This window comes from Petromyzon marinus, chromosome 1 (genome assembly GCF_048934315.1).
Source record: "Petromyzon marinus isolate PM22_M1 ecotype Great Lakes invasive population chromosome 1, UKy_Petmar_22M1.pri1.0, whole genome shotgun sequence".
NCBI lineage: Eukaryota > Metazoa > Chordata > Hyperoartia > Petromyzontiformes > Petromyzontidae > Petromyzon > Petromyzon marinus.
Window position 1 is genome coordinate 8,895,190 of NC_133667.1, and position 16,402 is coordinate 8,911,591.

The 16,402-nt window shown below is 42.0% G+C and overlaps 1 protein-coding gene across 1 annotated transcript; it reads right to left on the bottom strand.

The window, feature by feature from the left end:
* Positions 1–280: 280 nt before the first annotated feature.
* LOC116943284 (tyrosine-protein kinase Srms-like) lies at positions 281–5,918 on the bottom strand. Its single transcript, XM_032956048.2, has 4 exons — positions 4,618–5,918; positions 3,529–3,682; positions 1,721–1,852; positions 281–1,215 (listed from the first exon to the last, which is right to left on the bottom strand). Exons 1-4 carry the CDS (start codon positions 4,627–4,629, stop codon positions 1,040–1,042), a joined length of 474 nt encoding a protein of 157 aa, XP_032811939.1. The 5' UTR covers positions 4,630–5,918; the 3' UTR covers positions 281–1,039.
* Between the last annotated feature and the right edge of the window lie 10,484 nt (positions 5,919–16,402).

Here is a 16,402-nt window from a genome sequence, read left to right on the forward strand (position 1 = left end):
ATTATGATTCGTGAAGCTTGCGAGCAAGGATGCCAGTCTAGGAAAGATTACACAGCTTATAATTCGAAGAGGAGGAGCACTCTACAATCACCCGACTTAAGTAACGTGATGAAATCTAAATTATCCACGGAGAATGCCCCCTCCTTCTGCGGTAGCATGCACCTGCATCAGTAACGTTGTTTTGAAAACGCACCACTTACTCTATCCCTTGTTAACCATGTACGCCACCTTAACGTATCTGCTATTTCAACATGCATGCTCAGAGAAATTACTTAAACTCGCTCCTGTACAAAAATAAAGCAGTCAAGCAATTTGGATATTGACCTCTGATGACGAATGCAAGAAGAGGACTTGAGACCCTGATTTAATCATAAGCGGCTGAAACCCGGAATGAAACCCAACATCTATTAAAAACTAATTTTTTTATTTATTTTGATCAGGTAGGGCCCACTGAGCTATAAAGCTATTTTTTTTCCCAGAAGTAACCTGGCCACATTTGACGGTTCAACGAAGTGGCTTATTGCGTGGAAATTCATAGCAGGTAAGTAGTTTAACAAATATGCTTTCGCGACCAATATTATTCATAATAAAAGTTTTTGGGTTAGATCACGTTATTTATGAATGTGTCGTAACCCTCCACCACCCGACACGGCCAATCAGCAAAAAAAAGTGTCACGTTGACAAAAGACAAATATTTCGCTACTTTAGCCCACCGGTGTGTTGAAGAGTGAATCCACAACATTTACAGTTTGAGTACGACGTTTTGCTGGTAATTTCATCCAGCATCATCAGGCAATTCGCCAGAATGGTAAAGCCCTCGCTTGCTCTCGGTCTTGAAGCAGGTAAGTACTCTAAACGCGTGGTTTTAAATGCGGAGGGAAAAACCGGAGGACCCAGAGAAAAATTAACGCGAGTGCGGGGAGCGAGAGAGAACATGCAAACTTCAAATATACGGCCATCAGGGTCGGGATTAAACACACGACATCCTCTGTACCAGGCTTGGATTACAGTGAAAAAGGTGTCAACCCGAAAGTGGAGCTTAGGCCCGGATGAGTGAGCTCAGGGAGGTGTACATCTCGCCAAAGTCGGGACGCGTCAGTGGGTCCTCATGCCAGCAGGAGGACATGACGCGGTGCACGGCATCAGGGCAGACGCTTGGACGGGGTAGGCGGATTCCCTGCTTCAGCAGCTCAACCACCTCCCTGTGCGTCTTCCCTACAGGGGTGGTGGGGTCGGGGGGGGGGGCGGGGGGGGCAGGAGATCGGGTGGGGGGGGGTAAACAATGGAGGACACGGAGCAGATGCCGTCACAGTTTTATACCCGTCGGATAGCACGGTTATTAAAAAAAAGATCGCGGTCAAGAGGTGGGCACCATACACAGTCAACCGTGCTCATCGGAGGTCTGGGGGCAGGACAACAACACCGCACGGTTAGCCAAACAAACAGTTAGGCAAGTAGCGAAATCGATTTGTACGCTCGTGATATATTCATTACGTATACGTCAATAATTATGCACGTTATACGCTAATCGTACCTTCAACATGACGGAGTAAGTAACAGAGTAGAGATGAGGCGTAAAAAAACAAAAACGTGAAACGGCAAATGATGCGATGAAATTTTCAGATGACGTCATTAATTGCAGCAGGAAATCATTCTTCTAAAAGGCGGCGATTATTCAAATGACTGTGGGGTGCCGTGAATTGGTGCGGGCCATTTGAACCTTTGTAAGGGAGGGTGCCGTCCGTGTAAATCTCGAAGAGCAGCACCCCGAAAGACCAGGAGTCACACTTGGACGTCCAGACTTTGGTAGTGAACGCCTCGACGGCACACCAGCGTGCGGGCAGCATATCTCCTGCACACCCACAGGTAAGGCAGTGCAGCGTGTAGATTTGCAATCCAACCGCATAGATCTTTGGATGATATCCCTCCTCGTACACCGACTCTGGCAACCAAATGAGGGTACGCGCCTGAGAGGGCCTCTACCGTGTGCAGATGGAGCGATGGAACAGCTTTTGCGCAAGTTCTAGGCGGATTATATTATTCCATAGTTATTCACCGACTTACTATTCCGCGATTTTTGGCTACCCACGAATCGCATCTGGAACTCTACACGATTATATCGAGAGAGAGAAAGAAAGTGGTGAAATAAAGTGATGAGAGATAATGTGATGAGAGATAAAGTGATGAGAGATAAAGTGATGAGAGATAAAGTGATGAGAGATAAAGTGATGAGAGATAAAGCGATGAGAGATAAAGTGATGAGAGATAAAGTGATGAGAGATAAAGTGATGAGAGATAAAGTGATGAGAGATAAAGCGATGAGAGATAAAGTGATGAGAGATAATGTGATGAGAGATAAAGTGATAAGAGATAAAGTGATGAGAGAGAATGTGATGCAACATCATAATTTAAAGTGAGTTCATTTTGAAAGTATTATTAACACTTTAATAATATATATTTTTATTTAATCTTGATTTGAAGCTTTCGTGACTACAGAAATCCATCCTTTTTGGTTCTTTCGGTAAAGTCACGTAGATATAAAATAAAATTGATCACGACGTTTCAGGCACAACACAAGCATCCATCATCAGGTGGGAAAGTCGTGATTTATAAGAACCAAAGAGTATAATTCTTATTTACTTTACGTTTTTAATGTTATTGTGTTCTTTAGATACTGTTCATGTGTTTAATAGCTTGTTTATGTTTTTATTGCTATTCGCGGGCATCTGTGGAACGTATCCCCTCGCGAAAAACAAGGGGATACTGTTCATCGCGGATTTGAGAGAGGGTAGTGATGGCTTGGGCAGGTCTTCACCCAGCAGTGGATTGACCATGGCTGATGATGATGATGAATGGAAAGTAACTACAGGAAGTAACTGAAGGACCGTGATGCTTCGTTACATGCTAAGTTCTTGCACACAGAGACCAATGATGATGATCGTGGTGGCGATGTTTGAGACGATGCCAGTGATCCTGCTTGCTACTGCTGCTGATGATGACGCTGGTGATTCATAATAGGTGTAAAGACGCATATATTAGTCAATTACTATCGATTATTTCATCTAAAGATTAACACATCGCACGTGTAAAAAGCTATATTTTTCCAAACTTGATTTGGAGCTTTCGTGACTTCAGGAATTACTCGTTGGTTCTTTCTGTGTATATTCTTCCAATTCGTTTGTCGTATGAAATCGTGCCACGTGACCCCTGCAGCCACTAGAATCTGCTACGTCCCCCACAGTTTTGACAATTCTTGAATCAAATTGCGACCGTGAATAACAAAAGACTCCTTCACCTTTAATGCAGCTGCTGCTGCTGCTGATGGTGACGATGATGGTGGCGCCGGTGATTTTTGTGAAGATACAAATGATCGTGCCGCTGATGCTGATTGTAGTGCCGGTAACGGTGGGAATTTTGGTAATAATGGCAACGCGACAACCGATCATCAATCTCCTGGTCTACAGAGCAACGACACAATGCTGCTACCGATGATGATGATGATGACGATCACAAGGACTGAGTCGTCACCTTCACTGATTTGATACACCTCGCCCGCGAGCTTGCGGACGAGCTGGAATCCCGCGATCTTGCAGCCGAAGCCGTCGTCGAGAAGAATGTTGGCCGCACGAAGATCAAGGTGCACGCAGCCCTCTTCCTCCAGGAAGCGCATCCCCTCGGCCACCTCGAAGGGCATAAAAAAAAATATCACTTCACCAACTACCACCGCCGCCACCAAATCACCGTGAACATGCTCGATCTCGTCAGCAGAGCTGAGCCTGGTTAACGCCCGGTGGTTGGGATTCTCCTGGGAACACGAGGCGTTGAAGGGCTGGGATACGAGGTGGTCAGGATACGGCAGCCAGGCATCAGATTGGTAATTGTAGATTCACTTCCAGACAAGACATTGCCTGCAAAAAGATTGTGCGAGATTTGTCCGCTCCAATGTGATATCAGAGTTTCCCTTCTCCTACGTACAGTCGATTCACAACCATGTCCCTCAAGTGCTTGCCGAAGCTGCATGGAATTCCGGGTGCTGAAGAATAGATTGAGGTCGCACTCATGGCACACCAAGTGCTTGCCACAAATGAACCGCAACACCTCGCTGATCTCACCAAGGAGCATAAACCATCACGCAACCATCAAACAAAGACGGTCACTGCATCGCGCGCATTCAGATGCTTTTCTGCGGCCACCTGGAAGACTCTTCCTTCCGATGTTAGGAAGCCATTGGAGCTATGCACTTTTAAATCTAGATGGAAAACTGATTTTATTAGAACTGCTTTTTGTGTTTAGTTCGTTGTCCTTCCCCCGCACCTCCAATTAGCACGGTTGGCTATGTGCGGTGCGAAATAAGTTCAACATACATACATGCACACATTTCTTCTTACGTATCATCTGATAAAACCCCTCTGTGTTATTTGAGGAGGGCTTCCCAACGTCTACCACGTGGGGGACGTGCACCAATGCCACTGTATCCCGTCATGGGAATATGGAATTTCCACCAATGGCTTGGGACCACCGACTATGGATGTGAGTGTCGTCTCGTGCTGCGTGGGCCATCACACCTGTCCTGCCACTACGTCCACTCGGCCGTAACAAACAAAAAACGAAGGGTACCTCGGCAGCCATTTTGAGGTAGTAACGGTCACGGTTGGAGGAAGATTTCTTCTCGAGGAAGGCCAGAAGATTTCCTGTTGTATGTAGGGAGATGAGTACACAGGGAGATGAGTACACAGGGAGATGAGTACACAGGGAGATGAGTATTGAGGGACATAGGCGCACAGAGACATCAATACAATACGGAGAAAAATGAAAGTCACAGAGAAATGAACACGTGTATGTATATGAAGACAGAAATGCTTTTTGTATTTTCGTTTGTTGTCCTTCCCCCGCACCTCCGACTAGCACAGTTGGCTAGGTACAATGCACAAGAAGATCGGCATACATACGGGAGAGCAGGTTACAGAGCCAGGCAGTGAAGAACCCTGTGGGTCTGGGGAGCAGTGTGCATATTATCCCGGGATTAGTCAGAAGGAAGTTGAGATGTGGTGTGTTAGCAAGGTGGGTTTCTTGATACACTATGCAAACCGATTTTCATGTTGAGAGGTGAGTGTTTGAGGGAGGGGTGATGTCAGTTACTGTACATGCCAATAGATCTTGAAGGGAACGATGATGGGCATGGTTGGCGACGTATGGTGCGGAAGAAGTTCAATATAAATACATTCATAGGCACAATAAAAGCATCTGCCACGTTAATATTGGTGCAACATCCCATGACATCATAGTATAGGCAACTTAGTAGGTTCGGTATGAGACAGGGTAAGAGAGTGTTGTGGGTGTAATTGGGAATAGGAGGTTGTGATGGGTGGGAAATGTCTGCAGGACTGAGGAGGGCAGGCAAGTGTGATAGGCAGATGTTGATGATGAGACTCTTATGAGTAGTCTTGAAAACACGTTATTGACCTTGCACCAAGGAAAATACAAAAATATACTCGGGGCTCTACGACACATATCAGGGCTCTATGACACATTCGAGCGCTATTGAGTCATGGCATCGCCAAGACGGTGGCGTGTGGTATAGTATCAACAATGATCAACCATTGCAACTCGCTACCCTAACATTAACAAGCTGCAGCCTGTACAAATTTATTTGGCATGTGTCGTTAAGAAAACTGCAACATTCAAACTTGTCAGTACCAGTGCTTGATGGCATGCGTTGGCTTCCGGTTGCTGAAGAAATACATTACGAGGTCGCATTCATTATACACAAAGTGCTTACCCCACAAATGGACCGCAATATCTTGCTGATCTCGTCAAACCATCACAAAAAACTCCGGTCATCCTCGTAGCGACTTTTGGCTGGCCATCGAACAAAGACGGCTACTGCATCGCGCACTTTCAGATGAGCTTCTGCGGCCGTCTGGAACGCTCTTCCCTCCGATATTAGTGATGCCACTGAAGCTGTGCACATTTAATTCTAGTATGCAAACTCGTTTTAGAACAGACGTTTGTGTTAGTTTGTTGTCCTTCCTCCGCACTTACGATTGGCACGGATGGCTACGTACAATGCGAAGGAATACTCTTTGGTTCTTTCGATAAATTCACGTAGGTAGAAAAATAAGGATAAATCACGATGTTTCGGGGGGCAAACGCAAGCACTCATCTTCAGGTGGGAAATGAAGGGATGCCGTCATCAAATCTAGAATTCTAAAGAAGTTCAACATACATACATATATAAAAGCAATATGGTATGAAGTAAATATAATTAAAATATGGGAATACGTTATTGCTGAGTGGTTTTACAGGGTACCGGAGTGGGCCACTATTGGCCACTAAGTATGTTTCGTTTGAATGTCCGCTCCATCTGAAAAGCCACCTGTGGGCCGGGGGGGCAGTGATAGGTGAGAGACAAGGAGACCCTCGGTACTCTAACCACACCTTCACTATGTTCCCTCCGATACTAGGCTTTGAATTTGGAGGCTGGTGTTAGGAGTTAGGCCTCGCCCACCTGCTCGTTCTTGAAGGACGCTTGGTTTTGGATCTGCTCTCAAGCTGCTTCAGGTGGCCACCGTCAAGTGCCTTGGGCCGTTTGTTCATCTCGTTGAAGAGGGAACATTTATTAAGAAAATAAATGATTGGTGTCGATTGGTGGTGGTTCTCGTGGGACGCCGATGCTCATCGGACTCATCCAGTACGGATAAATGTTGTGATTTTGACTGCGTCGATGTATGTCCATTACAACATGGGTGCGTGTTGTTTGTCATTGACCTTTCTGTTTATATTTGTGTGCGTGTGTAATGGGTCTGTGTGTCATGAGCCTCAATGTGTGTGCACGCGTGTATATTCGTTTGCGTTTCTCCTGTGCTGGATACGTGGATGTGTGCATAATGGACCCAAGTGTATGTATGTGTATTTTGTAACGTTGTATTTTTGTGTGGATTTGTATAAAGAGATCCATGTATGGTGTAGATGTGTGTAATTGGCCACGTGTGTCTTCGATCAGACCGACTCCACCACCAGAAACCGACAGCTGGGCGTCCTCCCTGAACACCCGGCATAAGTACATACATTCCTCGAGACAGTCTGGTCCCTTCACCTGATGAAGGTCACTTGTGTTGTGGCCGAAACGTCGTGAATTTTTATTTTTGTTGTTTTATACTTTTACGTGACTTTACCGAATAGAACCAAAGAGTACCAAATGCAAGCTTTGGCAAGACAGGAAAATAACAAAACTGTCCCAGAACACACTAAGACAACCCAATTGAATTGCACATTAAATTTTAACTATCGATACATGGCTGAGGATTACTAATCATCTGCTGCAGGATATTTTTTGAAGGAAGATTGACAATGTTAAGGGAATGAAACACATATTCTTGGTTCTTTCAGTAAAGTCACGTAGAAGGGAAATAATAAAAATAAAACATAATATAATAAAATTCTCATTAAGTTTCGGCCACAAGGCAAGCAGCCGTCCTCAGGTGAAGGAACAGAACTGTGGGAAAGACAGCGTCCTAATGAACACTGTTAAGCTTGGCAGCCTATTTTAAGCTGGGTGGGAGCAGGAGAGAGCCTTAACAAAGGAGTTTACATATCAACAGAGGAATTTAGCATATTGATGATATGCAGATGTGGGGTTAGTCACTCCTTGTGGAATGTCTAGGCGGTGGGGGGGGGGGGGTCTCAAACTCATTATGCTAGTGTATTATGTAGGATTAGCAGTAATAAAGGGAGATACATTTTAATAATAAAGAATTGCAACAGCCCAATCCACCGCGTATCAAGCTAGTGCATTATGTGGAAAATAAAAAAGGGGAGTTTCTAAAGAACTACACATATCCTACTACCATACAATAAACCGATGTGAAAAAAACTAAATATAAACTACATCAATATAATCAGTGTACTCAATATACTCTCCAATTAGCTGAGCTGTTAACATTAAGTAACTGGGAATACACTACACTATATAATGACTACCATATAGTAAACTAATAAAAAGAACTAAAATATAAACTACATCAATTTAATCAATAAACTCAATATACTTTCCAATAAGCTGAGCTAATAACAATAAGTCATTATACATTACACTTCTATGTCGAAAAAAGCGTCGGGTTTTTTAACGTTAGCACCACGGAAAGCGGCGAGCTTTGTTAAGATGGACGAGTCTATCTATGCTCGGAATGGAGGAGGGGGGAGATAGAGAGAAACAACCACAACTTTCCAATAAGCTGAGCTATTCACATTAAGTAACTGGATATACACTACACTATATAACGACTACCATATATATACAAAAAAAACTAAAATATAAACTACATCAATATAATCAATATACTCTACAATAATCTGAGTTTGCATATCAGCAGAGGACTTTAGCATATTGACGTTAAGAAACGTAAAATTGTAATGTATAATAATTTATTGTTAGTAGTAGGGTAGTTGCAGTTTATATTAAAGTTTTTTTTTTATCGGTTCACTATATGGTAGTCATTATATAGTGTAGTGTATACCCAGTTACTTAATGTGAATAGCTCAGCTTATTGGAAAGTTGTGCTTGTTTCTCTCTATCTGCCCCCTCCTCCGTTCCGAGCATAGATGGACTCGTCCATCTTAACAAAGCTCGCCGCTTTCCGTGGTGATAACGTAAAAAAAAACCGACACTTTTTTCGACGTAGAATTGTAATGTATAATAACTTTTGTTCGTAGCTCAGCTTTATGGAGAGTATATTAACATAGATGGACTCGTCCATCTGAATAACTGCCAAATCGCTCTCCGTGGTGCTAACGTTAAAAAAACGCCATTTTTTTCAAATTTTCTTGCTGTGGTTTTCACACCTGATGATGATTGCTTGTGTTACAGACGAAACGTGATAATTGTATTGTTTTATATTTGTATTATTTTATTGTTTCCCTTCTACGTGGTGACTTTACCAAAAAAAAACAAGAATATGAATTCCTGCAGTCACGAAAGCTTTAAATCAAAATTTATTGATGTAGTTTATATTTTAGTTATTCTTTTTTATCAGTTTACTCTATGGTAGGCATTAGTCATTATATAGTGTAGCGTATACCCAGTTACTTAATGTTAACAGATCAGCTTATTGGAGAGTATATTGAGTATATTGAATATATTGATGTAGTTTATATTTTTTTTCACATCGGTTTATTGTATGGGAGTAGGGTATGTGTAGTTCTTTAGAAACTCCCCGTTTAATTTTCCACATAATGCACGAGCTTTATATGCGGTGGTTTGGGCTGTTGCAATTCTTTATTATTAAAATCTCTCTCTTTATTACTGCTAATCCTACATAATCCACTAGCATAATATGACTTTGAGACCCCCCACCGCCTACACATTCCACAAGGAGTGACTAACCCCATATCGGCATTTGCCATCAATATGCTAAATTCCTCTGTTGATATGTAAACTCCTTTGTCAAGGTGCTCTGCTCCTTCCACCCAGCTTAAAATACGCTGCCAAGCTTAGCAGTGTTCATTAGGACGCTGTCTTTCCGACAGCTCTGTTTCTTCACCTGAGGACGGCTGCTTGCGTTGTGGCCGAAACGTCGTGATAATTGTATTATATGTTGTATTTTTATTATTTTATTATTTCCCTTCTACGTGACTTTACCGAAAGAACCAAGAATATGAATCCCTGCAGTCACGAAAGCTTTAAATCGTAATGAAACACGTTCGTTCCAAAATGTGTATTCCTATCATATATAGCATGTGCCCGCATATGTGTTATGTGCACGTGGAAGTACATAATTTATATACACTACATCATGTACATAATATTAAACGATACTATATACACATACTATTATGTTTGATCTCAATCTATGGGACTCACAAGGTAAGTGATTTTGATTTAAAGCTTTCGTGACTGCAGTTATTCATATTCTTAGTTTTTTCGGTAAAGTCACGTTGAAGAGAAACAACAAAATAATAAAATATATATAAAACAATAAAATTGTTTATTTTTTGTAATTTTTATTGTTTTATATATATTTTATTATTTTGTTGTTTCTCTTCAACGTGACTTTACCGAAAAAACTAAGAATAAGGTAAGTGATGTTGATTTTGAAGATGGTACAATGCTGTTTGTCTTGAAAGTGTTGATTGTAGTGGTGATGGTGGTGACGGTTATAGCAGTGATAGTGACGGTAAAAACATAGATGATTGCAGTGGAATGATAATAATAGTGGTCGTGTTAGTAGAGGTAGTGACTATGCACGCAATATATTACATGTAATACACATGCACATTAATCATATTTAATACACTCAAAAACAATTGCAGGTGCACGTACAACAATGTAATTACAGTATACATACGATGGTGGTGTGTGGGGGGGTGTATAGGCATATTAAAATAATTTAGCACGTATTTATCCGTGTGTTTATTTTAATACGTGTAATATACACACGCATCATCATAATATGTAACCGCATTTGTATTATATACACATGCAAGCACGTATAATAGACAGATCATATAGATATCATACACGTGTACATTCATTGTACTGTTATCTAGCGATCTAATGGGTGGATTAAGATTTACTTAAACCAAGGTGGGAACCCACGAGTCCCCATGTGAATGGACACGAGGCATTCAGTGACGTCTCAAGAAGCCGATGATTATTACCAGAAGGCCACGTGACTCCACGAGAGAGGAAACGGATGCCGTGACGTCACCTCTGACGTCATTAGCCTGGCGCGTCATTCTTCGTTGAACTTTGGCGGAGGGAGCACGCGGCTCGCGCTCCAGCGCCCCATAGGTCTTGGCTCTGTCCCATCGTTTTTTCTGGGAGTTTCTCGACGAGGGATTTATCCAAGGTAAGCGATGACGTTGTTTGTCTTGATCCTGTTGATTGTAGTGGTGATGGTGGTGTTGAAACGGCTCTATGCCGAGTGTTGTAAGTGGCGGTAATGTGAATATGGTAATTATGAGTGTGGTGTTCGTGGTGGAGGTGACGGTTGAATTATTTGTGGAGGTGGTGATGGCGATATTAGTGATTGTGTTAGCGATGGCAATGGAACTTGTGGTGTTGTTAGAATTGTTAGATGCTGTTGGTGATGGTGATTACAGTGATAGTGTTGGTTGTAACATAGATGATCGTGTAGGAAATGATGGACAGGTCAACGGCAGTGGCGATACTGCTGATGATAGTCGTGATGACAGTAGTGCTGTTTACTAATGGCAATGGAGATCATAGCGATGACAGTGATAGTAATCGTGGTAGTACAGGTAGTGACTATATATGCACAAAATACATTATATGTAATACACATGCACATTAATCATACTTAATACACTCAAAAATATTTCAGGTGAACGTACTACAATGTAATTACAGTATACATATGATTGTGGTGTGGGGGGGGGTTGAATGTATAGGCATATTAATATAATTTAACACATTATGCATCATTGTGTTTATTTTAATACGTGTAATAGACACACATGCATCATCATAATGTCCTCGCATTTATATTATATACACATGCAAGCACGTATAATAGGCACAACTACATCATATAGATATCACACACGCGTACATTCATTGTACTGCGATGTAATTATCAAATGGGTGGATTAAGATTCACTTAAACCCACGAGACCCACGCGTCCCGAGGCCAGAAGCCCACGTGACTACTCTCCACCCTGATAAAAAAAAACCGGATGCCGTGACGTTGTCACTGACGTCACTAGCCTGGCGGCGCCATTCTTCGCTTGACAACGTGGAGGCAGCACGCGGCTCGCGGTACAGCGCCCTCCCAAGAAACTTGCTCTGCCACTTGTGAATCTTGAGAGGCGCTGTCCCATCGACTGTGTGTGTGCGGGAGTTTCTCGACGAGGGATTTATCCAAGGTAAGTGATGATGATGATGTTGAAGATGGTACAATTCTGTTTGTCTTGATCCGTATTGATCGTAATGGTGATGGTGGTGTGGAAGCTGCTCTATGATCGTGTCGAGTGTTGTAAGTGATGGTAATGTGAAGTTAATTATGAGTGTTGGTGTTGGTGGCAGAGGTGATGGTTTAATTGTTTGTGGAGGTCGGGATAGTGATAACGCTTGTGATGGTGGTCGTGTTGGTGGTGACAGTGATGAAATACAGGAGACCCTTGAATATTGCGGGGGTTATGGTCTTGAAAAGTGCCCTGAAAGCCAAAACCGCGATATTAAATAACGAAGTCTGACCTAAATAATAGCGTTAGGGGCTGTCCATAAATGACGTCACGCACCTAGGGGGGGGGGGGGACAGACATTTGTGACGATGTGTGACGAGGGGGGGGGGCGGTTGAGAAATGTGACGTCACATCAAAATGCGCAACTTTAAATAAATATAGACAACACGTTCTATTCTTAGCTCTTTCGGTAAAGTCACGTTGAAGGAAAATAATAAAATATATATAAAACAATACACATTCTCACGACGTTTCGATCATAACGCAAACGGTCATCATCAGGTGTGAAAAACCAACGGCAAGAAACATTTGAAAGAAGTGGTGGTTCGCATTTATTTATTTTAAAACGGTGTTTGTATTTTGATTTAAAGCTTTCGTGACTGCAGTAATTCATATTCTTAGCTCTTTCGGTAAAGTCACGTGAAGGAAAACAATAAAATAATAAAATATATATGAAACAAGTTATGACGACGGTTTGTGTTATGGTCGAAACGTCGTGAGAATTTTTATTATTTGATATATATAATTTTATTGTTTCCCTTCAACGTGACTTTACCGAAAGAGCTAAGATTATGGTGTTTGTATTTATTTATGAAAACCGTTATCACCACGGGCAGCGATTTGGCAGTTTATTTAGAAGGACGAGTCCATCTATGTTCTGAAAAGAGGAGGGGGGAGACGAAAAATTAATGTATGCTGTCTGAAAGCCACCGTAAGCGTGAACAATCAATTAAGACCTGAAATGGCTTATCAAATCCTTCCAATGATTGCTAAGCCAGAATCCATCTTCTCGTTTGAAATTGTCTCTGTGCTTGTATATGTGGATAGCCTCATAAATGTCTCCTACAACATCAGAATGCAGCGTCACATTAAATACGCACTACTATGACAATAGTTTAAAGCGATTTGAAGCATGTTTTATTTTGGGGGGGGGCAGAGCTTTGTGACGTTATATTTGAGGGGGGGCCTGACTTTTTGTGACGGCGTGTGACGATGGGGGGGGGGGGGGGTCAAAAATCGTCCAAAATCGCGTGACGTCATTTATGGACGGCCCCTAGGTACACGGCAATCAAAATAGACATCACACAAAAAAAGAAGTACTGTACTATATGCCAAGTAAAAACAAAAATTATTTTAAACAAACATGTAAAACCCCTATAACCCAAACATCCATAGACAATAAATAATAGTATAAATACTGAATACTGGACCTACGAATGTTGATGATCCAAACTGGGTGATTGTGTTTGTCATTGAGTGGGAACTCGTAGTGCAACGATTTGTGTACCACACTACAAACCCGGCCCCCCGAGTTCGATTCCTACTCACGACAAACACCATTGACGATTATCTGAACCGGTCATGGCCCTCCCCTAGGTCGATTCAACCTTAAATTAGTACCTGGTGCAATGTATAAACGTCCCCAAGAGAGAGACCAAGGCGTATCTCTGGAACTTTTGTGCCAGTATGAAAATGATGTAATAAAAAAAAGCTTTATCTTCTCTGGCTAAGATGTTAAAATACAAAATATAATTATATTGCAAGGCATCAAGTCTGCATTAACCACACACGCTTGTACAAAAACATGCAAGCAAGTATGCTCTGATAATTTCTGCATTGTCTTTGAAACCAAGGCCGTAGCCATGGAGTCAACATTGGGGGGGACCAAATCTTCTAGGGGGTCTAGGGCCCCCCCCCCCCAGAAAAAAATCTAAATTTGAAAACAAATTTCCTGCCATTTCCTGCCTAAAATATTAAAAAATTCACTAACACGTGGGATGGATTTTGATTTGTACAATAATGTCTAAGAGTGTATTATTGTATTACATTGCTCTGTTTTTTCAAATTTTTACCATTTCTTGTTTCATTGTATGTAATGACAGAGATTAGGGATTTATAAAGTACAACCATAACCACAATCATATAAACATACATCTATGACAAGTTCCCATATTGCGGCCAAGGTTTAGCAAATTTTTATTTACAAAGCATAAAAAATATTATATTCTTGGTTCTTTCGGTAAAGTCACGTTCAAGGGAAACAAAATAATAAAATATATCATCAGGTGTGATGATGACTGCTTGTGTTGCAGTCGAAACGTCGTGATAATTGTATTGTTTTATATATACTTTATTATTTTATTATTTCCCTTCAACGGGACTTTACCGAAAGAACCAATAATATGAATCACTGCAGTCACGAAAGCTTTAAATGAAAAAAATAAAAAAATATATATTGTTTGTAGCAATATATTGGGGGGGGGGGACATTTTGAACATATTTGAATATTGGGGGGGAATGTGTGTCCCCCCCCCAATATATATTATAATTACGGCCTTGTTTGAAACTGTTTGGCCTACAACCAGAGAGAGCCTTCTTTATGGCCTTGTCTCACAAGTGTCACACCAGAGAACACCAAAAAGGCGAACAGTACAAAGCCAATGCAAGTATCAAAGTTTCGATTTAAAGCTTTCGTGACTGCAGGGATTCATATTCTTGGTTCTTTCTGTAAAGTCACCACCAGGTAGAGGGTAAATAATAAAGTAAGAATAAAAAAAGTATTTAAAAAACATAAGATTGTATTATGTTTTGATTTAAAGCTTTCGTGACTACAGTAATTCATATTCTTAGCTCTTTCGGTAAAGTCACGTTGAAGGGAAACAATAAAATAATAAAATATATATAAAAATAAAAATTCTCACGACGTTTCGACCATAACACAAACGGTCGTCATCAGGTGTGTCGGTTTGCATTAATTGTATTATGTTGTATTTTCATTATTTTATTATTTCCCTTCTACGTGACTTTACCGAAAGAACCAAGAATAATTTTCAAAGTATCAATAGCTTGGGTTCAGCAGTTATATCAATGGGACAAAGGAGGGCGGGCGTGGTGCTGACCATCCAACCCCTCACGTGGCGTGCTGCCCTTAATAGATGCTCGCAAATGCCACTTACTCTAACAGTCTGTTAAGGGGCCGTCCATAAATGACGTCACGCACCTAGAGGGGGCGGGGGGGGGGTCAGACATCTGTGACGATGTGTGACGAAGGGGGGTGGAAGGGGTCAGACATTTGTGACGATGGGGGGTGGGGGGTGGTTGAGAAATGTGACGTCACATCAAAATGCGCAACTTTAAATAAATATAGACAACACGTTCTACTTAATTAATTAGACTTTTTTAAATAAACGTTTTCTCCTACAACATCAGAGTGCAGCGCCACATTCAATACGCACTACAATGACAATAGTTTAAAGCGATTTGAAGCACGTTTTTTTTTGGGGGGGGCAGAGCTTTGTGACGTCATATTTGAGGGGGGGGGTCTGACTTTGCGTGACGAAGTTGGGGGGAGCGGTCAAAAATCGTCCAAAATCGCGTGACGTCATTAATGGACGGCCCCTAAAGGCTCCATTGGGGTCTTTGTCTATGTCCGCGAGATGATTGCACTTCAAAGGTTAAGGTGCCATCAGCCAACTGTACTGACTCGTACAGTATACCCGCAAAAGGCAAAAACTCACTCCCGCGATAGCTAAATTGGTATACTAAGACGTTACACGGTCGATAGCGTCGAAACCGCAAACGATGAACCCAACGACATTCAAGGGTCTTCTGCATGTCTATGAATCCGTGTTTGTATCTCTCTGTCCATGTATCTGCGTGTTTTTGGGTGTGTTTACATATACATGGGGAGTTGGTTTAGTGCAGCGCCTTGACACGCTGAGCAATAACAACCCAGCGACGCGAGTTCAATTTCTGCCCACGGCCACCACTAATGACGACGTGCACAAACACCGACACGGTGGCTAGGAGATGTTCACAACCTCGCTTGGTGTATAGGAGGTTGGTGAGTTTGATCCCAACCCGGACGCATGTCTCCGATTATTTTTTGCCTCCACATTTAGAAACGTGCGTTTCGAGAATTTGGCTGCCGTAAATTTGCACGTGATGCGCTACTTCGCTGAGCTATCATTCGTGACCAGGTCGCTTCTGAAAAAGGGCTCTGTAGCTCAGCGGGTCTTACGTTGTAAAATAAAAACAACAAAAATGTGTCTCTGTAATGTTTCGTGATTGGCAGGCGATCATGGCGCCTGGAGTCATCTCATCGAAGGCAGGGAAAAGCTTCACACCACAAGGTTCCACACCACTCGATTGTGCATCTTTGAGCCACGTGATATACCGCCAGGCTCTTTAATAAGACAAT

Coding starts and splice junctions, on each gene's coding strand:
- LOC116943284 (XM_032956048.2), bottom strand. Junction 1,853..3,528: donor GGTGTATCAAATCAGTGAAG/GTGACGACTCAG, acceptor GTGGGTGTGCAG/GAGATATGCTGCCCGCACGC. Junction 1,216..1,720: donor CGGCACCCTCCCTTACAAAG/GTTCAAATGGCC, acceptor CCACCCCTGTAG/GGAAGACGCACAGGGAGGTG.